The sequence below is a fragment of the Prinia subflava genome, chromosome 5 (genome assembly GCF_021018805.1).
Source record: "Prinia subflava isolate CZ2003 ecotype Zambia chromosome 5, Cam_Psub_1.2, whole genome shotgun sequence".
NCBI classification, from domain to species: Eukaryota; Metazoa; Chordata; class Aves; order Passeriformes; family Cisticolidae; genus Prinia; species Prinia subflava.
This window is the reverse complement of record NC_086251.1, coordinates 4,929,661-4,956,687: the sequence shown is the minus strand read 5'-3', so window position 1 is coordinate 4,956,687 and position 27,027 is coordinate 4,929,661. Positions and strand designations below refer to the sequence as shown.

At 41.3% G+C, this 27,027-nt stretch overlaps 2 protein-coding genes across 12 annotated transcripts in view; one reads left to right on the top strand and one right to left on the bottom strand.

The window, feature by feature from the left end:
* Positions 1-52: 52 nt before the first annotated feature.
* On the top strand, positions 53-12,297 carry RNF141 (ring finger protein 141). Of its 9 annotated transcripts, none has more exons than XM_063397668.1 (7): positions 53-160; positions 1,449-1,538; positions 1,978-2,178; positions 3,608-3,716; positions 4,655-4,836; positions 7,840-7,947; positions 9,515-12,297. In XM_063397668.1, the coding sequence occupies exons 3-7, from the start codon at positions 1,994-1,996 to the stop codon at positions 9,663-9,665; spliced, it is 735 nt and encodes a 244-aa protein (XP_063253738.1). In that variant the 5' UTR covers positions 53-160; positions 1,449-1,538; positions 1,978-1,993; the 3' UTR covers positions 9,666-12,297. The 9 variants fall into 9 exon arrangements, with proteins under 9 accessions (XP_063253738.1, XP_063253736.1, XP_063253745.1 ...); XM_063397666.1 differs by having other exon boundaries at positions 1,975-2,178; XM_063397670.1 differs by having other exon boundaries at positions 58-160; positions 1,502-1,538; positions 1,975-2,178.
* A 2,297-nt stretch (positions 12,298-14,594) lies between these two features.
* AMPD3 (adenosine monophosphate deaminase 3) overlaps positions 14,595-27,027 on the bottom strand; it is a 33,419-nt gene continuing 20,986 nt past the window's right edge. For all 3 annotated transcript variants that reach the window (XM_063397665.1, XM_063397664.1, XM_063397662.1), the window contains exons 9-15: positions 26,745-26,908; positions 25,461-25,587; positions 24,447-24,610; positions 22,321-22,441; positions 20,213-20,386; positions 19,151-19,261; positions 14,595-18,234 (exon numbers count right to left, since the gene is read on the bottom strand). In XM_063397665.1, the coding sequence (XP_063253735.1) occupies positions 18,058-18,234; positions 19,151-19,261; positions 20,213-20,386; positions 22,321-22,441; positions 24,447-24,610; positions 25,461-25,587; positions 26,745-26,908 (1,038 nt within the window). In that variant the 3' untranslated portion in view covers positions 14,595-18,057. The remainder of the gene's footprint in view (positions 18,235-19,150; positions 19,262-20,212; positions 20,387-22,320; positions 22,442-24,446; positions 24,611-25,460; positions 25,588-26,744; positions 26,909-27,027) is intronic.

Genomic DNA, 27,027 nt, shown 5'->3' with positions numbered 1-27,027 from the left:
CCCCGTGTCCGCCGTGTCCCGGCAACGGCGCGCGCCGCGCGCTTGCGTCACCCCGCGCGCCGCCGCCGAGCGCGCGCCTGCGCGGCGCGGGGGAGCGGCCGCGGCGCTGCGGTGCCCGTGGGGCGGCGGCGGCTCCTCCGCGGGACGTGCCGGGGATGCGGTGAGCGGGACCCGCCCCCCGCCGCCCCTCGGCGCCGAGCGCAAGGCCCGGGCCGGGGGAAGCCGGCGGGTGCGGGCAGGGCCGGGCGGGGGGAGCGGGCGGGGCGGCCGTGACGCAGCCGGGCTGAGCGCGGCCCGTCCCGCGCACGGCGCTGAGGGCCCGCACCGGGGGAGGGCGGGCGGGGCCGTGAGGGGCTGTGCGCGCGCCCGTCCGCGCCGCTCGGGGCGCCTCGCGGGTCTGCGGTGACGCGGGGTGTGGCGGCTCTTGAAGGGTGAACATTCAGGACAAGCCTTGTTGGAAGGGACTCCCAGGGATCAAAGCCCAACTCCTGGCCCTGCACAGGACACCCCAAGAGTCACCCCAAGCGCCTGAGAGGACAACCGTGTTGTCCAAACGCTTCTTGAACTCTGTCAGGCTTGGTGCTGTCACCGCTTCCCTGAGGAGATTTCGGGGTGAAACTTTTCCCGATATCCAGTTGTGCAGACACCCTCGCCGGTGCTTTTCCCCAAACTTTGGGTGCCGGGATTTAGGTGCTCTCTCAGCAGCTCGGGGGAGCACAGGAGCTCTCCAGGCCGGGAGATCCGGGACGAGGTGTCTGAAGGTGACAGGCTGTGCTGTTGACGTGCGTGGCCGGGGCGTGTGCTCACCAAACACTCCCCGGAGAGCCGGGCAGGAGCCTTATCGGCAGGGAGAAAAGTGGCTGGAGGGGAAGGATATCCGTGTGGGAACAGAAAGTGGTCACAATTCCAACCAGGAATTGGAAGCTTACTGTGGTGAAATTGCGTGGTACTTCAGTAGGCTCTGACAGGAGCTCACTGTGTTTTTCTCACACCATGGTGAGATCACAGCAGCTGTAAATTTTCTGGGTGGGGTGAAGCCCAATGCTGCTACAGCTACCTGCAGGGCAAAGTGCTGCTGCCTGTGTGATGTCTCTGTCATCAGAGGCTGTAACGCAGCTACTGTCAGATTGCTCCATGTTAGAGTTCGGGTGGATGTTCTGCAGTTCGCTTGCCCTCGCACACATCTCTCTGTAGAAGTCTAAAAGGCCTGACACAACCGGTTTGCTTGACAAACAATGAACTCCACAAAGAGGCATTTCGAGGGAAGTCAAATACAGAGGGGTAAAGGAGAGTAAGCAGATAAATACTCAGAGGGCATGGCATTAATCCTTGGGCAGATTGTTGGGGAAAAAGATTTGGGTGTGAGGGAAGGATGAAGTAAGTTGGAGCTGGAGACATTTGAGCAAGTCAGTTCTGTAATACATCCTAAAGTTGAGTGTTTTGTGCAGATAGGGAAGTCTCTAAATTGGTTTCTACTGACATGGATCCCTTGGCTTACCAGTTTCAGAATGCTGTGGGAGTTCTTTTGATCTGCCAATGTAAGTGTGATGTGAGAAAGCTGATTCCTAATGTGATGTCTATGTATAAACAGACATTGACGTGCTTATTTGCAGACATTCTGATATTCACATGCACAAATATTTAGAATAAACAAAGGCTGTCATAAATCACCATTGTCATCTTAAGATTTTTTTTCCCATTCCATTGGATGCATTTATATATGTGTGTATTGCAGCTGAATTTGTGTAGAAAGTTATCTGTATTTAATATAAGTATTGCTGTAAGCAAAATAATACATTTTTAGTAAGATTATAATGCCATATCCAGACTCTTCAGAGTGTTCTGTATTCTGTTCAGTGTCCTGATCTGACTGTTCAGGTTGTGTTGCTTTTGGAATAATTACTGTAGGCTAAAAGAAAGTGAGGGAGTAGCCCCTCACAAACACACAAATGTAACTCTCTCAAATGTTTTTAGCAGAGACTCAGCACCTTGAATGAGAACTTCTCTCTGCAGAACTGAGGTGAAGAACTTCACCATGGGTCAACAGATTTCAAACCACACACAAACTGTAATTAACAAGCTGCCAGAAAAAGTAGCGAAGCATGCCTCTTTGGTTCAAGAAAGTGGTTTCCTAACCTATGAAGAGTTTCTGGGAAGAGTAGCTGAACTCAATGATATGTAAGCCTTACTTTGTATCTTTCTCTTTTTTGTGTGTTTGGCAGAGACCTTGTATGCAATATATTATTGTATGCTGCCTAAGCCAGAACTGGCCTGATGGTTTTGAAATGTTTCCTTCATTTCTTTTATGTTTTTATAATGGTTGTAATTACACCTCACAACCAAAAGCCTTTTCTCCTCCTTAAATTCACTTTTCTCCAGTACTCTTCTTCCAGCAAGCCTTGCTCTCTCTTAAAAGTTCACAAGAGTTGATTTAGTGTCCTCTTTTTGTTCGTGTCACCTGTGTCCCTCATGGTTCTCCCATCTGAAGATGCAGTGCTGCTCCCTCTGTGCTTCTCAGTTTGGGTAGGAAGGAGCAATGGAAGCCTGGTGGGGACAGCAGATCTCCAGAGGGGGTGGCACCTGAGACAGAACTGTTTGTGGCCATCCCTGCCACCTCTGCAGACATGCAAGGCTGCTGCTCATTAAGGATGAGATGCATCTTACTGTCCCAGACCAGTGACCTAGATAATCCCAAACAAAAGGCTGCTTTTTTGTCAGATTTTTCATAGCCTGCCTTTTATTTGACCAGTGCAATGACAGTAAAAAGAAATGGGCAGAAAAGCAGTTGTTGTCATTTTTAGCCTGTATTTATGGTATAAAATGAAGCGTAACCACACACACATTGAATAAGGGCTTTGTAATGTTTGCTGTTTAACTAAAATGTGAATTTGTGTTCAGTTTAGAAATTATTTTGGAGAGGGTCATACTTTGTGAATGACCTTGAAGAACACATAGCTGTCTTCTGGGTAGATACATAAATAGATTTTGAAGAACATAACCTCATGTTTTGCCTGAGACTCCAGGCATGTATCAGTATCATTCACTCCAAAATAATGTTATTCAAGTGGTTTCTTTGCAGCGTTTCCTTAAGCCTGAATGTATTCTATTCTTATGGAATAGACCGTTGTGTTTGTGTTCCATGAAAAGAAAAAATCTTAGGTCACCTGGCACATTCACCTGACTACCTCATTATTAATATATACTTACAAAAATACAGCTCATCAGCATATGCTGGTACTCACAGGATTTTTTTTACATACCTCTTGAGGAAATAACCTTTTCAGATTGGAGACAAGATTGTGTGATTAGTGTCATAAACAGTCAGAGTATATATGAATTTAAATGTCTATAAAGTACTCCTGCTTACTGATGCTGGATCAAAAGACTTGCACAACATTTTCGGAAGTTTGCTGTGCAATTTAAAGTGAAATGCATTCAATGCTAAGAAGGTCATTACCCTACACTTTGATACCCCTGGGCAGTATTGCTAAAATCTCTTTTAAGGACAGAGAGCAGGCAGGTGAACCATGAATAATCCCACTTGGCTGAGGCTGCTGATCTTTGCAGGTCCAGCACATGACATTAAACTGATGTTGCTTTGTTTCAGTACTGCAAAATTGGCTTCTGGACAAGACAAACATCTGTTATTTGAAGTGCAGCCTGGGTCTGATTCTTCTGCTTTCTGGAAGGTGATCGTTAGGATAATATGTACCAAAGTAAGTGTGAACATTGTCATTTGGTGGGCAGTTTGTATACAAAGGTTTGAGGACTGTCAGTTTGACTTGTAAAATCCAGCACCTGCTACTGTGTTTTGATACAAATGATGCATTCAAAGACGCTGTTGGAGATAAATTAAGTCTAAATTCTAAGTTTCTGCAAAAAGCAGAAATGGCAACAAAAACATTTGTATAACTAAGTTTAAAGGAGCGATGCCTTCTTCCAGTGGAGCACTTCCAGCCCTTGAGTTACAAATGCAGGTGATTTGTGAGGTCAAGTAATCCAATGGTACAACAAGCTGTGAACTGTAGATTTTGAAATTAATAGTAGAAATTAATCAGTTCTTCCAGGCATTATTAGTTGAGCTGGTGTGCCTGTACATAGTCTGATCCCTTAGAAAACCAATCTGAAGGTTAAATGTTTTATTTTATGGCAGAAACTTATGAAATTTGCTGTCTGATGAGGAAATTTTCCCCTCTCTATGCTATGACGTAAAGTCCTTTAATGATCCTGAATCCCCTGAGCAATCTTAACATGTGGTTAAACAAAGCCAGCCCTCAGACTCTTAGTAATTTTCTGTTTACTCCTCGTTTTCATTAAGGCGGCCATCACTGTAGGCAATTTTAAGTTGAGATATCAGATGCTGATTAGCCTGTGCTTGGTTCTGAGCTCAGCCCAGGTGTTTGGGCATTTTTAGGTCCCTACTCACACCTGAATCCATTTTAGCAGTGATGGCAATGGCCTTGCCCTAAAATTGTGGTGCTGCCCGTGGTGCTCCTGGTGCTGTGGGCAGTCCTGACTCCTGCTGGGGCAGACTGCAGCTTGTTCGTGTGCTGAAGGACACCTAGGAAGGGACTAGTGCAGGGCTTTGCAAAGATTCTGAGCAATGCCAAGTTCAAACCTGAATAGTAATTGTAAACAATTCTTATATCTTAAGATAAATAAAACAAGTGGCATCGTGGAAGCTTCTAGAATCTTGAACTTATATCAGTTCACTCAACTTTATAAAGACATCACCAGTCAAGCAGCAGGAGTTCTTGCACAGAGTGATACTTCTGAAGAAGCTGCTGAGAGTTGGATGTCTGTGTCTTCGTGTCAGGCCAGCTTGTGGATGGGAAGGTATTTTGATCCACTTTAGCTTCTGACCCCAGTTACAGCCATAAGCATTTTGGGAGTTGTGCTTCAAACCCCAACTACAAACACCTGCTGGTGAGACCTGCTGGCTCTTGGCAGCTGCAGGCTTTGCACCATCACCAAACAGGAACAGACCCCTTCCCCTGCACCAAGGGAGCTGCAGTGCACCTGGGTGAAATCCTGAAATGTGCTGCCACCATACCTTAGCTGCAGAACAACCCTTCGAGAGATCAGTTCTAATATAAACATAGCATATGTTGGATCTCCTGAGTAAGGAAGTGGGAGAAAAAGGAATCAGCTGCAGCTACAGATCCAGGGGGTTTGACAGTGTTTGTTTAAATGGATTTTGTTATTGTTCCACTTAAACTTTCTCTTCCTCTTACATTTTGGCATGTGCAAGTTCCCATCTGTTGCCACTAGAAACCCATCAGTTGTGGTAATAATTTAACTTGTAAGACTGGAAAAATGTGAACTGTCACACTCACGTTAACCTTCTGCTTTGTTAACCAGAGGAAAAACAAAAGACTGAGGTCAACACCTGCCATAACTTCAGTTCAAACTGAATGTAACAGCAAGAAGCCAGTCACCCTTTCCCTGTGTGGAAGCATTGCTGCTACCAGTAATTACTTACTTTTCCTGCATAAGTTCAGGGTTCTAACTCAGTTTAAAGTCAGGCAGAGCTAGGTTTTACAAGAAAAGGTAGTAAAGGGTAGAGTTCTCTGTGTTCATCAGTGAAGAGCTGGCAGCCAGGTATTGTAATGGAACAGCCCCAGTGTCACAGTGCAGCTGTTGGAATGAAAAAGGGTGACCTGTGTTGTCACTCCACAGTGCCCACTGGTTTTTCTGAGCCAGTGGATTGCAGAAGGTATTACTTTCATTTCATTTAATTTCCTCTAAATTGTGAATGTGTTTGAGAAAGACCAGGAAAATTGCTTTCTCAAGGTTATACCAGAACACACGTTTTTCTGGAAATGGTCTTTTCCTTCATACAGCCAAACCAAACAACATAGACCCCAGATGCTTATGCAAAGCAACTTTATTTATTGCTGAAGTCAACAAGGAAGATAAAAGGTTTCCTGTGTGAGTTTTCTTTTTCAGTTTTTCAGACTTGGAGACAGGGGAGATGAGCATCCTTCTTGTTTGTAAACTTCATCACTTGAGGCAGCATCAGTCACAAACAAAAAGCTTTGTTAATATGATGCAGTTTGGTGAGCTTGTGTCTTAGCCAAGTTAATAAAGAAAATACAGGCTGAATACCTGAAGCACCTTCAGGTATTCTACACCAGTGAAATCTTCAGTATATTTTTCTGTGATAACCACCCATTTGCCTCAGTTCTTCTCACCTTTTGACACTTTTCAGCTCTGCAAAGTTAGCCCTCACTATTTAAAAATAGCAAGTGTTATCTGTTTAATTCTTCTTAACTTTTTCCCCTGGAATAATACCCTATTTCTCTACAACATCCACTTCCTATTCAGAGCATTCAAAATATGCCTAAGTGGTTTATGCTTTCTGATAATAAAGAGATAAGCATTTCCTTAGTCTGTCACTCCTTTATTTTACTGCTTCTTCAGGAACTTAGTCCTGTGAGTAAAGCTGACTTTGCAGAAACTTTATAAATAGGCCCAGTGTAATTGCTTGTATAGACACCAGCAAATCTGAAAAATTCAAGTGCTCTTGAAGGTTAATACTCAGAATTGCATGGGGGAGGAAAATGAGAGGGGACAGGTCTAAAGAACACAGTGAGAAGGCTTCTTGGAAACTGTTGTCCTCACTGTATGCAAATTACCATCTGTCAAAGAAAAATCTGTCATTTTAAAGTTATTTCTCTAAAAAGAAGCTGAAAAGGAAACCTCAAGGACCTACTGAAAGATAAAACAGAGGCATGTTGCCTGCTGTTCAGTAGCTGGCTGTTCTGTACAGTTCAAAAATGAATGAATGTATTTGACAAGCTCGCTTAGATGCCTAAGCAAAAACGGTCTGGTCAGTAGTCATGAAGTGGACTGACTCCTGAAATGCCTTTTTTTCCAAAAAGCTATCTCTGTCCCTCAGGTCAGAACAGGGGCTCCCAAATCAGGGTTTTTGGAAAACCCAAGCATTTTAGAACATTTCCTTGGCTGTTTTGGAAATGAACTGTGACTATAAAATTGGGAACTTTACATTTCTGGTTAGGCTAGTGACAGCTGAGGACTCTCTGCACCGTTTCACACTTGAGAAGTCTTGATGTGCAAGTATTTAAGATACTCTGTTAAGAGCATTAGATACAGATATCTGTTTTTTGGGAAGAAGATATAAAATGTCAACATCTATCTTGGGTAGTGAGATAATTTTTAGATTTCCCCACCAATAGAAACTCCTGGGAGTTTAACTGGAAAAGCTGTGGTAGCAGTCATCTGGAGTGTCCTAATTTGAGGAGCAATCATATGGAGCATATTGCAAGCTAAAATCAGCCTTTTCAGTCTAATGAGCAGTTCAGCTCCTGGCATTTTGATGCCATGGGAAATGAGTGAACGTGCACGCTGGCAGTGATCCTCTTGACATGCATGTTTTTGTCTGGGACATAAACCAGCACGCAGAAATCTGGCAGAGTTCATTAGGAACTAGTTCAGCCTGATGTGCAGTGACAGGAAGGCAGGTTCTTCCCCTGCCTTTAATGTAAACAGTGTTTCTGTTCTTCTGCCTAGTCGTGTGATGCAAAGCAGTTACAACTCCTCACCTTCCTTGTTGATATGAAAAGGGATTTACAGAACCTGTGGCAACACCAAAAGCACCTGACACAAATACTGACACCAAAAATAAATGCACATTCTGGCTACTTTAATTCAGTGCTGACATAGGCTGGGGTGACATAAGTAGTCCATTCACAGATTAAAAGCACAGGTGTTTCTTTATGGCCATCACTAATTATGATGAAAAATGTAGTAACTGGTGTAGTTACTGGGGCATAAATATCAAACATGTGGAAGAAAACAGTGTCTTCTCTCCTGCAGGGTTAAACAGCTGACAGATGAAGAGGAGTGTTGCATCTGCATGGATGGGCGTGCTGATTTAATCCTGCCGTGTGCTCACAGTTTCTGCCAGAAATGCATTGATAAATGGTAATATAGATGAAAGGATATTCATTATTTTATGGTATGCATGTTTCAGTTAGGTTTGGCAGATTCTGTGGTTGCCATATAATTTAATGTCTGAAGACATTTGCAGGCTAATGTACATATGATACATAACAAGCTTGAGTAAAATCAGACTGAAGCAGAAGGAAAGCAGAAAATTTTGTGAAAAAGAGATGTGAAAGTGCTCTTCAGCATTTTGTAGTTTCTTACATCTTTTTATTCTTCTAAAATTGAATTGTTATAGTCTTGCTCAGACACTTCAGAAGATGGTGTATTCAGATACTGGCATGTTATGCTTCACAAAATCTCATTCAAGGCTTGTTAAGACTGCAAATGTGAGGATAAGTTGGACTGTCTGTCACTAACTTGGGAAATAACTATCAGAGGGATTTTTTCCATATGTTATGCTTTCACTTCAAATAAATAGCATACAATCTACTCATTTAAATACTTCAGACTCTTCCAGAAAGATACTTCTTCTCAATGGCAGCACCTTCAAATTTTCATATATAGCATGTAGCTTACAATGTTCAGCTTCACAGTGACTTGAACACCTTTCCAGCTTCTGCATCACTGATACACCAGTTCTTGGAAAAGCAGGAGAGAAAAATTCTTTTGTGGAGGAACACAGCTCTTGGCTGCCCATGCAGGCGATGAAGGATCAGGGAAGTGTCCTGGCAGTCTGGCAGGGTTTTTTTGGCTAGTTAATGCAAATGGGTTTACACATAATTGGTGCATAAGATTTTGTTTTGTGACCTTTTGAAAGACTTAGCAAGGAAGTTAACTCTTGTAACAAACACCAGGCTTCCACAAGGAGAAAACATAGTAAAAAATCACTGGATCTCAGAATATACCAAGTCATTTCTCTCTTCCAGGAAAATACCCTAACATCTATCAGCAAAACAGGGCTTAGTTTAGTGACTGTGCTGGAGAGTGGATTATACACTTTGCTTTGGCTGATGAATCAGCTCAACTCCTCACTAAGTTCCAGTTACACCATGCTTTCATTTGGTCTGTAATTTTTAAGGTTGATCTCCTCTCAGTTTAGGCATAGCAGAGGCTCCCAGCTCAAACAGAAGTGTTTGGGACCCCCGAGATGGTGGAGAGGGTTGAGACTCCAGGGGACCAGTTCTGTGGGCTGCATGACCCAGGAAAAGGCTCCTTCTCTTTAGGAAGGCAAAGGAGATGGGTTTCTAAGGACCTCAGCTGAATTCCTGAAGATAGGAAGAATTAATTTAGACAGTGAATTTCCATTTGAACTTTTTGGCCAGGTAGCCAGATGCATCCTGTCTGACCTGAGCAAACGATTAGGAGGAACATGATTCCAAATTCTCACTCGAAGAATGGAGCTCCATTCGGAAGTCTTCCTCAGAAAGAGGTTTTTAAATAAAATAGATAGGTGGTGTAAACCAATTAACGTGATCGTTCTTGAAGTCCTCGCTGGGTTGGTTTTTGTTGGGGTTTTGTTTGTCTGTTTGGGGGCTCTTTTGGCTTTTTCTGGCCAGCCAGAGACCATCAGTGGAAACCTCTCATTTCTGTGCCTTCCTGACAGGAGTGACCGCCACAGAAACTGTCCCGTGTGCCGCCGGCAGGTGACCGGGGCAGGAGATTCCTGGGTTGTGTCAGAGGCCCCCACAGAAGATGACATTGCCACCTACATCCTTAACATGGTGGATGAGGCGGGGCAGCCCCACAGACCCTGACCCTGCCCACCAGGCTGATCAAGGCAGAACCACTTGAAGTTTTTGTTTTCCCCAGCGTCTGGTTTTACCTCTCCTTGCCGTTCTTCCACAGCCTGTCCTTTCCTTCTCCTCTTGGCTGCTGTGAGTCTGTGCTGCTCTCCTAAAGCACAGGCTATCCGAGCAAGTCTCTGTGTGTGCAGTCTTCGTTATTAAACTGTTCTTTCAGCAAACATTTTGATCATTAACACGGCTTAACAACAGCGTTTGATGTTGATTAACAGTTCAACTACTCGACGAAGCAACTTGTAACAGCACAACTACAACTGCAAACTGTTTGAGCATCGAAGTGTACTGCTGCAGAGATGAACCGTGGCAGATGGCTTGACCTCACAGTTCCTACCCTTAAAAGCAGTCCCTTATTCACAACTAATGTGATTAGAGATGATGAGTTAGCACTAGCGGTTATTAATTTGAAATTTTACTGTTGAAACTTGAAGATGTCCCACTGCCTGTTCTTAAGTAGGAAGTTATTGCTGCTCTTAGTGTTTACAGGTACTTAATCTGATCTGTTAGGACTTTTAGTATTAATTATTTTAAATCTAATTTGGAGAGTAGGTAGGCAGAGAGAGTAGGCAGGTCTGTAAATGTACTTATGCACTTCCCCTTATTCTTCTAACAAGACTTATCTCTTAGAATATTTTTTTAAATATGATATTTAGCATAGTCTTATTAGCTTGGAAACATTAAGCAGTTTCGTACACAATCCTAAAAACAGTAAATCAGCTTCTCAGTAGTTTTTGATAAAGAACAGCTAAAATTATTTCTAAACATTGGGCATATCTGAAGAGAATGCCTTTATTTGAATTAGTACTTAAGGTGTAGTTTAATCTGATGCTGTGGTTTTTACCTGCTCCTCTTGAGTTTTTGAAGTGATGAGATCAGAGTTAAAAGGTATACAAAGAGTTACAAGTGATAATCTAAGTAAGGGTGCTTACTTTGTATCTACAAGTGCAATATGCTTTTATGTAGCAGAGGGAAGCTTCTTTAACAATAATGTGGCTTGGACTGAGATGCACATGTGACAGCTTGGAAAAGGGATATCACCACTGGAGTGCAACAGTATTTTGTGTGTTGCACAATAAAGTCTTTAAAGAGCTGAGTTTAGACAGTCTAAAAATGTTAGTATTCAGGAAACCCCTCCTAAGCCTCTTGTGCATGAATAGTGTTATGGAAATTAATGGCTACTGTAGAGAATTAGTTTATATATCTATATATTAACAAATACTACTTCTTCTTACTCAGTAACCTCAAGTTAAAATATTCAAGTGTAGCATTTGAGGGAATATCAGCATAAATCTTGCTTACTGTGAGAGTGCATTTTTCCTTGCCATACATGTTAAAAGTCCATGATACCATAAGGCTTAAGTCCTTTTGTCACAGACAGGTTCTGAACTAAAAGGCATGTGCACATGTAGATATGCATATTTAGATTATTTTTCTTAATTGGCTACAAAATAACTTAATGACATCAATTTTTTCAAGAATGTGCACAGCACATGGCACCCATTGGAGCTTGGCTTTTGACACCACTGTCAAATTTATCACAGTTTTAAAGACAGAGAAGCAACGTACCCTTCATGTGTCTGTCCTCTGAGTGCCAGTATGGCTTAGTGTGTAAATCTGTATTTAGCTAGGGAAAAATCCTTTTAGGAGTGTATATAGCTGAGAACTCTTTTTTTCCCTTCCTTAAGCCATTGACAGCCATGAGATATTCTTCAGTAAATGTATGGAGTGTTTGGTTGCATAAAGGCAGTTATTGTTTGGGCTGGAAATTGTTACTGGCCCAGGATTTCCCACTAAAATGTGTGCAAATATTCCTAATCATGCACCAGTTTGTTTTCTTTTTGCTTTTTGAGCTTGCATTAGTCCATGTTGAGAACTTTCAAATAACCTTTGAATTTTTTAAACTTTTTATATCACTGGAACAGAAAGAACATCTAAATGAAAGCTTCAAGCTAACTTTATTTTTCAAGTACTTCAAGAATTATATTGAACTGAGATTTTGTAAGTTGACTTTCTGCTGAGAACTTACATGAACTTCTTAAAATGTAATTTTATAATGATGCAAACAAGTTGTTAATTGCAGCATAATGACAATTAAAATATAAACTAATGAAAAAATTATTTAAATAGTGAAAAAGTAAACTTTGTATTCTGTACAGCTTTTTTAAATTAAGTTGCTGTAATTCACACTGCTGTGATGTAGATACTGTAATGTGTGCCTTGTAAAATATATGTACTGTATGTTATATGGAGAAATAGATACTTTAACACTGAAAAACTAGTAATTTGGTACTGGTTGGTATTACTTAGTCTGAAGTGCAACATTTAGCAAACAGTTTTGGAAAGGGAATCCATTGGCATGGGCATGGCAATGAGTTCCAGAAGCTAGACCTTGAAAATGTGAATTACTGCAAATAGCTGTTGGTGGGGGGCATTAGAACAAATTAACTTTCTTGTGTTAAGTGAACATTTCTGACAGGTTTAATGTGAAACTGTAACTTAAACATTAGAGATGGTATTAATAGCTAAGAACATTCCACTATATTAAACTTTGTGTATGAACTGTGCAATAAAGTTACTTTGGAAGAAATGTCAGAGTTCTTTTTAGCTTAAGGAATCTCTTGGCTTTAGAAGTCTGAAAACTGAGTTTTGATCCAAATACAATTGCATTGTACAGGTGGTGTGGTTAAAAGTTTGGCACTGTGGGTGAGAGCTCTTTTAAATTTTGAAGGGTGGTATCAACAAGGTACCTCAATGCAGCTCTGAAAAAAAAAAAACCCAAACCCAAAAACCTGACTCTGATTTGATCTCTACTAGGAACACAAATAAATTGGAACATTCTGCAGTGGTGGAAAAAATGAAACTACTCTAATTCTTAGAGGACAATGGAGTAGGTTTGTCTGGGGAAAGGATTTTTATCTTCAGAGAAGTGTGATACACTTTTCCCCTCAGTTATTTCATTGTGTTTCTGATTGTATTTTAAAGTTTAAGAATGCTAAGGTTTAGAATGTTGTTTTCTTATTTTTTCCTCATTTTAAGTAAGAACTAAAACATGTAATTAATGTAACTATTTCCTCTGTCTAGTTACTTGGCTTATCTCTTTGGATCTTTCGAAGCCAAGGCAGAAATGGAAGAGGAGTTCATTAACAGATCAGGAAATTAGAGTGGATAAAATGACCAGTTGACAGGCACAGCAGGAGGTAGGTGTACCAGAGCAATTAGCAAACCTTTATATTTATTAGGTGTCAAGTTTAGGCACCATATCAGTGTGATGGGCATGGTTCTTTTTTTCATGGGAAATGGTGTGTTTACCTTCCTTATCTTTCCCTTAAAGAAAATTCTATACATAATTAGAAAGGTTTTCTAAGCCATACTCTTTCCAGTTCTGGAAACCAGGGCAACCACTGAGATCTCTGTTACAGGTTTGAACTGAGCTGTTCAATCCCACCCCTGTAGAGCTGTATGTGCCAAATGCATTATTTTTGGAAGGAACATATTGGCTGTGGTTCTTTGTGCTTTGCATCCAGCTGGATCCTGGAAGAACAGCCCCCTCAGGAAGCCCTAAGGATGTTTGATAGAAGTAGGAGCTGTTAACCTGGCTGGCCTTAAGCCTTACACTGCATATCCATAATGCTCTGATTTTGCATTCACACACACTGTAATGGAAGTAATATGACAGTAATTAAGTATTTTCTTTGGGCTTCTGTTGTTGAATTATTCTTGAAGACAACTTGCCAGAGGTTTTATCCTCACCTGTTTTAAGTGGGTGAACAGAATTCTGCTTTATGAGTGTGTCTTAAACATCAGTCATTTCAAAACTGAATTTTTGTTAACTGCCATTTCTTGAGATGCTTGATTCCAAGGCCTAGAATTTATCACACAGAAATATTGTTTAAGCACTGAAATGGTGCTGTGTGCTTTTCCAGTGGCCACAGTGTGTGACCAGAGTTTTGTTCTGTGCCAGCCAATAATAACATCCACGAGGGATGGGACAGCACATCCTGCTCTTCTGTCTGAGCTGCCAAGATGTTCATTAGCAGATCTTTACTTACTAACCCATCAAAACTCAAACAGTAAACACTGGGCATGGACGTTGTAGGCCTAATATTAAAAGGAATTAACCAGGTCTTTTGAACTAGGATGGAACTGTGCACAGTGTGTCTGCTGGAATGAAGAATATACTCCAATAAGTGGTTAAATGAGCACTCCTCTTTGGTTCTAAGTGTTATTTTAAAAAATGCTAGGTGTTTTCACAAAGTAAGCCTAAAGTATTTGGAAATCTGCACCTCTGAAATTTGTAAGTGTTAAAAGGTAGGAGTTTGATACAACAGTCTGTGCTTCCATGCTGATGTGGTTCTGACCCATTTTCAAAACTGCTTTTCATGTGAGAGTCCCTGCCAGTGATGGTGAATGATTAATGGAGCAGTGGTGATGGTGTCTCACTATTATTGTACAGACTGTGCTGTTTAACAGTGGAGTTCAGTGCTTGGGGAGCCATGGGGGAGAAATGCACATTTCTCAGTTACAGATGAACCTGTGCTCCTGTGCTTCACCAGTGCTGCTTGTGGACAGAAATAAGGTTTGTTTATTGAAAGAGATGATGTTTTACTCTTCATCTAAAAATCTTGACTCCATTTCTTACTGCAGTGTTTTGTGTTAAGCTTTTCCTTAAAAGCCATGGTTACTGTAGCAGGATATCTGTGTTGATACTATTTATATAAATCTGTCACTTGTTGGCTGCTTAGTTGGGTTTTGTCAGATAAATCTGTTGTGCTCACAAAATCACAGCACACCTTGGACTGCTCTGTTTTAGTTGTCCTTAAATGTGGTGATTGGGAAGAGTTACAAATTTTTCAAGAGACAGACACACAAAATCCATAACCATACTCTTTTACAATTCATTCATTAGTGTAATGTTTAATGCTTCCACAAGAGGCAAAAGATGAACATCATGTAACCCAGGCACAGAAAGAAAAAGCAGTTTTTACAGACACCTTTTCAGACTTGGATTTTAACGAGGCAAAGAGAACAGAAATGTTTAGCCGCACATAAAGAACAATGATATGAGACAATAAGGTGGCTCTGGGCTGTGAAAAAAAAAAAGTATTCTCCAGTAGCAGAGCAAATGCCTTAAGTTTGCTAAGGTAACAGAACAGAAAAGAATTATTCAGGTAGATAGGTTGTAAACATTAAATAATCATAATTAACCACTTCAGGTTGAAAGTATAAAATGCTTTTGAAGCAACAGATTTAAAGAAGCCTTGAATAACGTTTGAGCCTTTCTCTATTGAAGTAAAGTAGGATGTTCTTGCAGGCCCTGAGTGAACCAGCCGTGTTCTGCCCTCAGCACAGCCAGGGGGATCGGCCATGCCCTGTCCTCCCTGGTGTCTGTGTACAGCTGTGACTTGTGCTGGATCTGTCTCTTCATTCCAGCCACAGCCTGAGCCCACCAGGTTACTCTGAACAGCCTCACATAGCACAAAAGTGCAACTTGAAGAAAAGAAAACAAGGCCAAGCTGAAGAACTGAACTTGGGAATCAGTAACATTTGCCCAATTAATGATGCCCAGGAGAAATGTTGCAGTGGAAGCTTGAAAGGATGTCTGTTTACATTTCCCCAAATATGATACTATAAGCCCAATTTCCCCTTAAAAGCAGCACACAAGAAAGCACAGAAAGCAGAACTTGTGGTCATGACCACTTATGTGTTACTGTGGTTATTGTCAGAATCCCAATTACTGACCATTCACTGAATATGCAAATCCAGTTTTCCTTTTTGTTTTCCAATAACAGCTACAGACCTATTAGAACCTGAGGTAAGGAAAGCTGAAAAGGTATTAAATATAGACACAAATTTGGTGTCATTTTAAGGAAACTAAAAAAGGCAGGTAAGTGACAACAAAAGCAGCACTAATAGCGATCTTCAGGTGAAACAACCCAAGTAGAGCAATGTTTTTCAGGTGGAAATACTTAAAATGTAAATTCTTCATACCAAGCATGTTGCTTATTTAGCCTGGATGCAGATGTTTTTCCCAAACCATGTTATGTTGGTAACAGTTTATAAGGAAGTTGTATTGATGAAAACAAGACCATATGCATGTGATGCAGCTAAACAACAGCTTGAACTACTTTCTCAGATTCATCTGAAGCAAATGACACCAATCCTGAGACTGCATTCTACGAGCTGCTAAAGTTCCTAACAGGGAGGCCAGCAGGGGCTGCTGGCTGAGAACTGGGACACTTTTACTCTCATACAGCTGGGCAGCATAGTGGGGTTTCACATGGCTTTTAGGGGAACAAGGAACACAAAATCTGGCACACTGCAGACATTAGGCTGGAGCACTGAAGAGCTGAAGTCAAATTCCCACCACCTGCCTGCAGCCCTGGTTTTGGATGAAAAGCCTCTGCAGTCACTGCAGCTCTGTCTGTGTGACACTGGCTGACTGTGATGGTGAGTGCACAGCCAGAACTCTCCCTCTTGTGTCTTGACCTCCCTCACAGCAGCCTTAATTCCAGGCTGCTGCCTGATGTCTTTGGGTTTCTCTCTCTCTCTCTCAAGGGGTTCTTGCAAGGCTGCACAGCTACAGGAGGTGATGAGGAATTCCTCCTTCCCCTGCTTTAGTGCCATTTCCTTGCAATCTCCATCTAGGACAGCAGGACATTAAAAAGGTGTCCTTGTAGGTATCTCTTGGAACTGCCACAGCCTGAGAAGAGTTTTCAATGCCTCTGTACATTGATGCCATTAATGGGTCCTTCGGTACTTGTGGTGTCACCACTGCCACTTTTGGCTGCATTTGCAAGGGCAAGTGAGACCTGAAGAGCTCTTGTAAGGAAGGCTGTGGGTGGCCAAGCTCCAGGACAAGGGCCTGGCCTAGGAAATACAAGTGGCATAAGACATCTGATTGAGCACAAGGGTTCAGGGTCAGGTGAACCTTGATGGCCAGTATCAGTTATTGGCTTGTTATGCATTAATGCTGAATGCCTGTTTGAGGAAGCCCAGTGTCCCTGTGCAGGATATTAGAGAGCCCGGGGTCCAACCCTGGGCTCAGATCCTGCCTCAGGGGCTGCAGGCCTTTCAATTGAGTTGCTTTGCTGGACTCACAGGCATCCACACCCTCTGCTGCCCCAGCCTCGAGTCTGTTTTGGTGTGAGGCTGTGTGCAGCTTACACAATACACAGGTGCCATCATGTTAGTACCTTTAATCCTTTCTGCAGGAGTAGTTACTGTGTCATAAAGATGATGAAATAGGGAGATTGAAAGTGATGAATACTCCAGTAGCTGTATTTGACTAACCACTTTCTCATAAATAAATAGTTTAACATAACATACCATGATTTGAAATGACAGATTTCAAGTGGGCTGGCTTCTGTATAAATAGACAGCTTGACTTCCCATTCAGCTGTAGTCGACTAAAATACAGACTAAAACAAATGTGTAAAAATATGTCAGAAGTAGGACCAGAACCAGGTCTGGCATTTCTACCACTGATTCATAAGAACACTTCCCTTTTTCAAGTAAAAAAATTCTCTTTACATGCAACCAGAATTATCTGCATAAATTTCTAAGTAATTTGAAGGGGCATATCCACATATTCCCATTACAAAGCAATAAAAAAAGTGTTCTCAACTTTCAAGGCAATATTTTCATGATATAATTAGACTCATTACAATGTATAATAGTGATTTTGACACCATGTTTTCCACTTGCTAGATTAAAAAGCATTCATCTGCTGTTCTTCACTGACATCCTACATAACAACAGGAATTAATTAGTCATTGAACAAGATTACCTGACGTTGGTTTTTCTTGTTTTCCAATATGACTGCTGAAACACTGAGTTAAAAACTGTGTCAGAACACCCTCCAGAATGAAAGGGTAGCCTCAAAATTCTGCACCCCATAGAAACTGCTAATGAATAAAGAGTTAAACTTAAAAATGTTAAAAGCCATGACTGGTACTGAGACTTGCAGGACCAACCCAGGTGGGCGTGTGCTGTCAGCATCTGCGGGATCCTCAGGTGCACAGCACAGCTACAGATACTCTCTCTAGATTCCCAGGCTACACTGCAGGGCACAGTTAAGACAGGATGAAACAAATAGTACATGATTCTGCGTTTGCAGGTAATATTTACAGCAATCTTAAAAAGCCTAATGTTCATAGAAACTGAAATCTTTGCAACGAGAATAACGCAGTAACAGGTGACAGCAAACGCTGTTTACCTTCCACAGGTACTCCCTTTGTCTCTGCATTGTTCAGTTATGTCTCTGTAGCATCAAAGACAGATGATTTGAGGTTAATTAGCATCTTATCCTGCTTAAGAGAGACATATTCTGGTTTCTCTGAGTTTGTAACTACTTGGACAGAGTAGAAATATCTTCTGTTCTCATGGCATCAGCCAGGAAGCTGAGTTCATTGCACAGAGTCTCGTACCTGAAGGCCATCCGGATCTGGGCAACATTTGTCTTTCGAATGTCATTTCCCTCAGGCCCTTCCTTGCAATAATTCACCCCTAAGAATTTCTGCTTTTCCTGTGAATGGGATTAAAAGTTAAAAGGAAGAAGTCAGTTCAACTGCTTTGACTTACTGAAGAAATAAGTGTTAGTTCAATGAGTCCAGTACAAGTGAAAAGAACAGCTGACCATTGAAGACTCTTCCTCAGAGTCTTAACCAGTTTAGGAGATTTTAAGGCTGAAGTTTATCCATATAATCACTCAAAAGTGCACTCAGTCTGGCTTGCTAAAACCCTCTGTGTTAGTGTTCAGCCTTCACTGCCACATTTGGCATATGAGAGGGCAAAAAGAGGTGTAGGTCTCTTTTGTTGGTTAAATGTTGCACAAGAGGAAAATGAGTAGTTGTCACCAGGGAATGTTGGAATAAACAACAGAATATACTCATGAAGCCCCTTCAAATACCAGTTCCTTCAGAGAAATGTTCAAAAGTGACATAGAAGAGAGAATGCTCTAAACTAAGTCCCAGAGAAAGCCTTGGCTGTTTAGAATTTTAAAGCCCAAAGGGAATTTAATCTAATCTGACTGCCTGTCTAAGCCAGAATATTTTCTGTAGTATTCCCTTTTAAGCAAAAACATGTCTTGCTTATGACAGGCAGTTTGTTTTTATTTAATGCTAAGACATGATGTAGAAAATCACTGGCAGAAGGATATCACCCGAGTAATTAAAAGTTTGTAGAAGGAGAACTGAGTGTAAACAGGCATCTGGTCTCTCTATTTTGAGAATTCCAAAGCAAAGCAATGGGGAAAAATAATGTTGGTACTTTACTTGTAATGTGAGACTGCCTAGCAAATAGTTTGTGACTGTTTCTGGAAAGGAGGACAGGGATGTGCACAGATACCTGACTAAGCACCTGCTATTCAGTGTTCAGACTGTTGGCTTCTGGGTTCCTACTTGCCCTGATATTCACAGAAGAGCTTTCCCAGCCACACTTACCTTGTCTGACAATCCGCTCTGCAGAACGCTGTTTCTCGCTATTTCACACAAGTCACACGTACTGAGTTTCCACACCTGAGCTGCAATAGCATATTCTTCCATGAGAGCTTCCTGCAGCACCAAGATACATTTAATATTAACTTAGAAGTAAATAAGATATAAATGGGGATACGTACTCATTATTAAGGATTTTATACATGCTCTTTAGACAGCTGTGAAAAATTAGAAGTTTGAAACTTTAAAATCACAACTACTATGAAAAGAATTGTACATTTCAATTTTCCCAAGGACTACTGGTTAATAATTAATAGGCACTGGGTATCCAGTTAGCTTAGTCTAAGAAATTGCAGCCTGCAGTCCAGATCCTTGGAGGCATTTCTTAGGCAATTCCAGAGGAGCCCCCAGGGTACACAAACACCCTGGAGCACCCAGATGTAATTCAGGTAGCAGGGCAATTTCTGGCTCTGGCCCTCCCGGGCCAGCAGCCAGCCCAGCAGGGCTAGCAGGGCTCAGCTTGTCCTGGGACACGGAGCTGAGCGATGGACGGGCCCCTCTGGGCACAGCATGGCTCAAATCAGTGCCAGCCACCAACGAGGACATCACAGCCATGACCAGGCACTCCTGTCCTGCCAGGCCACCCAGGGGCAGGAATCTGTGTCAGCTCACTGAGCAAGCAGCTCATGTGTCATCTTGAGATTCCACATGGTGTTTTTGTAATGTACTTCCCCAGACTTATTAGAGTAAGGAAACTGGACTTTCCTGGCACTCTAGAGGATTGTTTATGAAGGCTCAAACCTCCCTTCAGCCTCATCCTTCATTTTATACTTCAACAGCCAACACTGGAGAGGCAAGAGTACAAAAGAAACATAATTAGGAAATCAGACATTTCCTTCCGAAGCCTAACAGTGAGTAGTGGACAGAGAATGAGGAGGGAGAATGAATGAAGTGACTGAAAGACAAGACACTATGTCCTAAGCAATGAAATAAAACAGCTTTCAGGTCATTCTGGACCCGTGGGGTGCCGTTGCTAAATTCAAAGCCGGTGCTTTTAGCATTTCCTACCTTTGTGTAATGAAACTGCATAGGATCATCTGTGGAGAGGGAGACGTGCAGTCCCTTATGGAGAAATTCCCGCAGAGGATTTTTGGAGTACTCCAGGAATAGGCTGTTGTTACTAAGTGGGGACATAGCAATGGGTATTTGTGCAAGATAATATAGATACTGGAGGACAGGACTCTGAAAAACAGAACACAGTCAGCATTTAATGGTACTATGGGATAATGAAAAAGAGAAGGATTTCCCTTGGATAAAATGGAAACAGCACTACAGGGGAAAGACTTAAGATCAAAAAAATTAGGTTGACATTAAACCATGACTTCTCCAGGAAACATTTAAGAATCTGAATTTTAAATCTTACTGGTCTTTATAAAATAATTTATGTTCTTAAATATAGGTCCATGTTTTAAAAAATACAGTGACTGATATTACTGTTGATTAGTAAGTACATATATGGCCATTATGGGCACTGCATTTGATATCAGCTGCACACCTTCCCCCCAAAACCTGAAAGTTACAGAAAACAGGCGAGAACTGCTAAGCAATTTTTCATTTCTGAAGCTGCAGTCCAATAGATAAACTTTAGGAGCAAAAGAAGTTTTAATTTATGAGAAGTCATATGTTGCTGTTGTACATAATATAAATAATCTGTGATCACATCATCTTTATTACTGTTTTGTCTTAGCCAACCTATGAACCTAACAAGTGCCTTTGTTACTGTTACTGTTATTAATACCTGCTGTGCTATCTTACAACACCAGACCACGCAGGAGAGGGGAAGAGGAGAATGTTTTGGTCACAACACTGCTTTAGTGCTACTCTGTCTGGGTCTCATTTTATGAATTACTATTTTGTGGCCATAGTATTGGACATGTTTTTAGGTACATTTTTTCTTTGTTCTTGGTTATGTTGAAAAATACAGAGAATTTTCCAGCATTAACCAGAAAAAACTCACTTATAAGGGAACTCCTGAAAAATTACAGTAAACTCAGTACAAGTCTGCCACCCACTGACCAATTATTTTAATGATGAAACTGTGCCCTCAGGATGGGTTGAGTGGTGGTTTGCATTAACTAATGTGCCAGGAATTATACCATTTGTTCTGTCATAAAACATTCGTTCTATCTAAAATATTGTTGTATCAAACAGCAATGTTGAATTTCTTGATCAAAATAATCAAATCCTTAAAGAACTTCTGAATGAACCCCTAAGTACAGAAATACCAATCAGAGAAAATTACCTTGGAGAAAAAATGAGACCTTTAATAATAAGTTCTTTTGGGAATAACCAGGGTGCAGTAGCAAGTCTAAAGTTTTAAGTATTGTTCATGTAATTTTAACTCTGCTTGGATAACCAAAAACAGGTGCTGCCAAGTCTCTGACATATCTGAACAGGTGATCTTCTTTCCCTGTGAAGACAAAGCTGTCTTTTTGTAGCTTAAGAATTGGAAGTTCAGTTGAGCTTATTTGTTTCACTGAATCATGAAATAGTTTGGTTTGTAAAGAACCTTAGAGATCATCCCAGCGATGGGCAGGGACTCCTCCCACTAGCCCAGGTGGTTCAAATCCCCATCCCACCTGGCCTTGAACACTTCCAGGGATGGGGCATCCACAGCTTCTGGGCAACCTGTGCCAGGGCCTCACCCTCACAGTGAAGGATTTCTTCCCAATATCTAATCTCAACTTACCCTTTTTCAACTCCCCCTTGTCCTGTCACCTGCCCTTGCAAAAAGTCCCCCTCCAGCTCTCTTGTAACCCCCGTTTAGCTACTGGAAGGTGCTAGAAGGTCTCCCTAGAGCCTTCACTTTTCCAGGCTGCACAGCCCCAGTGCTCACAGCCTTTCCTCACAGGAGAGGTGCTCCAGCCCTCTGAGCATCTTCATGGCCTCCTCTGGACTCCCTCCAACAGGTCCACGTGTTCTGGTGTTGAGGGGGTCTGGGTGGAGTTTCTGACCAAACTTAAGAGTTACTTGTGCCTTGCTAAGAAAGTGAGGTAATGGGGCAGCCCAAATTAATTTTGGGCTGCCCCAAAAAATGTCGGTTTGGTGCCTTCTGTTTGAACCAGTGATGGATGTCTGAGCACACAGTGATTAGGTTAGGAGCAAACAAGCAATACCTTCTTCAGGAGCAATCCATGAGAGATGTTGTCTGCTGTCAAAAAGGCAGAAACGAGGTGTGTGATAGACCCAGCTTCTCCACAGTGAGGTCGAAACAGGAAAGTGCACATGCCTCTTTCCCTGAAGGGATTAAAAGTTTCACTTAAAGCGCTGTTCTTTATCTATTTGGTATATAACTGCCAGTAATATGTGAATTTAAAAAGAAGAAAATTACGTTACACATTCTCACAGTTTGATGTGACATCACCCAGGCTTAACTGTAGTGGGCTGCTCAAAAAGGGCAGGTCCCTCTATCCAAGCACCTTCTACCACCAGACAAATTTGTGTCTTCATTCCTTCCCCAGTTACATCTCATTTCGCAATTGTCTACCCACGGGGTGAACAGCTACTGAATGGATTTCAGTGGGGTGAACTGACAAATGGAAAATTCAGTAAACCCATGGAACCTGTAGCTGCAGAATTCCTGGTTCAAAATGAGGGAAGAAGGGGAAGCACTTTGCCAAGAGTTAGCTAACAGTACCTAGTGTGATCAGAGCCTGCCATCTCAGCAGGTTAAGTGTAGTATAAAACCACACCCTCAGAAGAAGAGATGATCTAGGAATGTTAGTTACTACACCAGACTTCCACTGTAATTTCTAGAATTATGTTATCACCTACATTAAAAGTGATGTTGGGTTTGAGGTTATAATAACCCTGTTATTCAGTGCAGACAAATGTCCCACAAGTATTTGGAGACGTTTAAAACACAATTTCAACAAGGAGTGCTAGAATATAAAGCAGTTCTAGGGTGCAAGTCAGTAACATTTCTCCTGATGTGAGGATGTAATCCATCCTTGCTAATATTACCAAAAGTATAAAACAATCTTGTCAAGGCTGTGTTGACTCAAGCAGTCAGATTAACAGGGTGAGCAGTTAGTGACTCACTGGTGAATTCTGTCAGTATCTCAGCTATAAAGAATATTTAATGATTACCTGGGGGCATTTTAATACAAAAGTCAAAATGATCTTGAGGTAAAAAAGAAATGTATTAGTTCTGGCAGAATCTGTCTTTGGAACAGAAAAAGCATGTAGGCTACAGAGAATGTAAAGGAAGTCAGGAGAAAGGGATGACTTAGCTATCTGCTGAAGTGTGTCCTTTCCATTACAGAATTAAAACTAACAACTACTCCTGATCATTGCACATACAAGGTAATTTAAGGTGGGTGTTTGCATTATGAGTTTTGGTCAAATGGGATGATAAAGCAATGCTTGAAATAGCAGTGGGAGAGAAGAAATAACATTTTGAACTTGGATAAAACTGTAAAATGACAAACCTATGCACCTTCTGTAAGAAAATCCAAAACATTTTCTAAATAACTGAAATAAGCTAAATAACTCAACAAACCAAATCCTTTCAGGGTAAGTGATGACACACTCATATCAGTGGATAATCTCACTGTGCCTCAGCTGGAGTCAGTTGTGCAGGTCACTCAATGAGTCAGCTGCAAATTTAGCAACCTAACCTCACAATGAATTTCAGGCTTTCCTGAGCCTGATGTGAAAATCTGCTCTGACAGTCTGATGTCACACAACTGCCTGCATTACTGCCCAGACACTGGTCTGGGAAAAAAAGGAGTAAAACTGAGTGAGTCAAGAAGGCTGCTGAAGGAAGTTAGCTGGATGTGCAGTTTGTAATTGTGTCCTACTTGGACTGTCTCAATGTAGCAGCCCCTAGGGCTGTATGTCACAATATTACTTTGTCTCTCTTAAATTACCAGGAGATAGCCAGGCACCAAGAGGCAGGTACATTGCATTTGGGAATCTGCTGCAAAGCCAAGCAAACCTCAATAAGAGGGTTTTGTGGGGTTCCTTCTTTTGTTTCCTTTGGTATATGCTTTAAGCAGTTAAAAAAACCCCCAAAATATACACAAATATAAAACCAAAATATTTACCTGATGCCTCTACAATTTCTGAATTTTTTGTTTGAATTAATTGTATTGTTAGTATTTTCAAGATATCTCAGCTCAACTCTCTAAACAATTTAAAATAACCCTTGCTTCAGAAGATCAGTAATCTAGACAGTGACAGTCTGAGAGAAAGATACTGATTTTCTGGGAGCTTGTAAAATAGAAAAACGTCAGCTTACCTCCTAAGGTTGTTGAGCAGCATGATGTTCACATACATATAATACAAGTAGTAGCTATAAGGGGGATTCTTCTCACTGGTCCAGAGGTCAGGGTTAAGGCTCTTGTCAGAGAACATATGGCCACTGTGTTTGGATTCATCATCAACACTGTCAAAGCCAGTCACCTGGTAGGAGAGGAAATTCACAGAAATAAGGGGCTGCAAGAAGCAAATTCAGTGCCACTTACTCTTGCTTCAGGACTTGTTTGAACAAGCATCCAGTCCCTCTTCCTTCCTTTCCATCCCTGTCCTGGTAGTCCTGCTGCTCTGCATCCTACCATACCATGCACACAGCAGGAATAACATGTTTTGTCAAAGTTTTACCCTTTTGTTTTTCCTTCTGAGACAAACAGGAAGCCCAGGTGCACAAAAGCCTTGAGGCTTCTGTGGGGGTTTACAGAGCTGCAAGACTCCCTAAGATCCAGACTAGAATCCTTTGAACTCATCTGCTGTCTTTGATAAGCAGCTGAAAGCAAGAGGCTCCCAGCAAACTCAGAGTTCTGATTTGAGGCAAATCACAGACTCAGAAATGTCTGTGTTAACCTTGTCTGAGCAGCCACATCCCCACTTCTCTCCTGAGTTCCATCATGATCTACACAATGCTTCCTTCCAGCTGCCTCCTTCTTGAAGGCCAGTTCAGAAGCAGCTCAAAGTACCCATCCTGGATGATGATGCACAAGAGCATGGAGACATTTTTGGTCATTAATGAAAGGACAAATAAAAAGCTGCTGAGCTGTTTCTGAGGAAATAAACAGGTTATGTGACAGTAGAACCTCACACAGACCTTAACTAAATTATGTGTCAGGGCTGTGAAACAGTAATAATATGAACAATCTGTGGAGAAGGAAGCTATTTTAGCATCTGGGAACAGCTGTGGATCAAAAAAACCAAAACAAAACAAAAAAAAAAACCCAAAACAAAACAAACGCAGTAGAGGATCCATTTCATGTGAGAAAGAAAAGCCAAACATACTTACATATTTGAGGAATAGGTGCAATTCTTTGTGGTCTTTGGGATTGATTGTTGCTTCAAACAAAGGTACAAAGATGTTCTCCAACATCTTCCCAAAACTAGGCAGAATATTTTTAGATCTAAATATGTCACTGAAGGGGAAAAAATAGACACATTCTTTAATAAGCTTGTATTGTCCTTCACTTCTGTATTTTCTGTTATTTGTGTACATTCTAGAGCTTCAGTTCCACCAGGATTCAGAAATTCAGAGCTTATGTCAGGGCAGATTGTCTCTGCGCTCTGTTTCCTGCATTGCCTGCACTCTGCTTCATCCAGGCTCTGCTGAAGCTCTCAAGTGCTCCAAAAATAGAGACAGCATGCACAGGGGTAGGTGCTGCCTCAGAGCAGTGACCCTGACAGACATCCATAAACTGACAGGAGATAATGAGCTACCTCTCTTGAAAGGTTCTAAAGTTTCCTAAAAAGAAAGTTTCCTGAAGTTGTAACTACTCCAGATGAAAGTAGAATGCTGTGCTTTAGTGAGCCTTTCAGAGAAAAGGGATTGTATTTCCATGTGCCACTAAATGCATGACTTACTCACAGTGCTGACTGTGCCATGGATGTAAGAAATTGCCATGTAAGAAATTAAAGGAGAGACACTTTCTCCCCAAGGAGAAGCACACTGGGGGATATATGTGACTGTGACAGCTCCTTCTCTACTCATACTCCCAACTGTGACATTTCAAAACATGAAGCTCAGCTATTAAGTCTAAGAAAATTATCAGGGGAGATTGTATTACAACACACAGTAATAAAGTCTCAAAGGATGCTTAAAAACTTAGAAGAACTGATAAGGATTTAAGTTTGGAAATCATCAGTCTGGGTTGTTTCCAAGTTCACTAGCATTTAATCTCTAATCTTGATGATAACAGTTTGATGGGGCATTTTCTACTCCTTCATGGGATTCAAGAGTTGATTTATTCTTATTACTAAATTGTATTTTAACTTGCCTTTGAATGCAGCTTGATTTCACCCAGTTGTAAATTTTGGTTTCAATATCTTCAGACTTACAAATAATTCACAGTAGTGTTATGAACAGCTTCATAAAGAGTAGATTCAATCCCCATCTCCTGTCTTCCACCCCCAGACTGTCAGGAAAACTGCATCAATGGTCAAAAATAAATCTCCCAAGCTACTGCTTATAAATAGAACTACAGGACAGCTAATAAGCCAACTAAATATTATCAGAAATTAAGTCATTGCTATGATTTCAAACTATTAAGATTACCAAGAGCTCCTGATTACTTACTAGATTCTGGGAACCTGAATTATCCAGCGCATATTAGGGGAATAAACTTTATGCTTAATGAACCATTTTGCCAAGTTCAGCCATTCATCTGGAGACCGTCCATAAATGGATAAGCGGGGTTCTGTGTACTGGTACTTACTTTCTTCTAGTTCACGGGCTACTTCCTAGTAAGTAATAAATATATTTGCTTTAATATGGACACTAAGATCATTTACAGCTAGAAATATATTTATCATTGCATTTTTTTTCTCAGAGCAGACATAACTGTATTGGCACCCTTTAA

What these genes read in the sequence shown, in the direction of transcription:
- RNF141 (XM_063397675.1), top strand. Translation starts at nt 1,994, where the DNA reads ATGAGAACTTCTCTCTGCAGAACTGAGGTGAAGAACTTCACCATGGGT. An exon ending in GTAGCTGAACTCAATGATAT is followed by an intron (nt 2,179 to 3,607) that starts GTAAGCCTTACT and finishes GCTTTGTTTCAG; the next exon opens with TACTGCAAAATTGGCTTCTG. An exon ending in TTAGGATAATATGTACCAAA is followed by an intron (nt 3,717 to 4,654) that starts GTAAGTGTGAAC and finishes TTATATCTTAAG; the next exon opens with ATAAATAAAACAAGTGGCAT.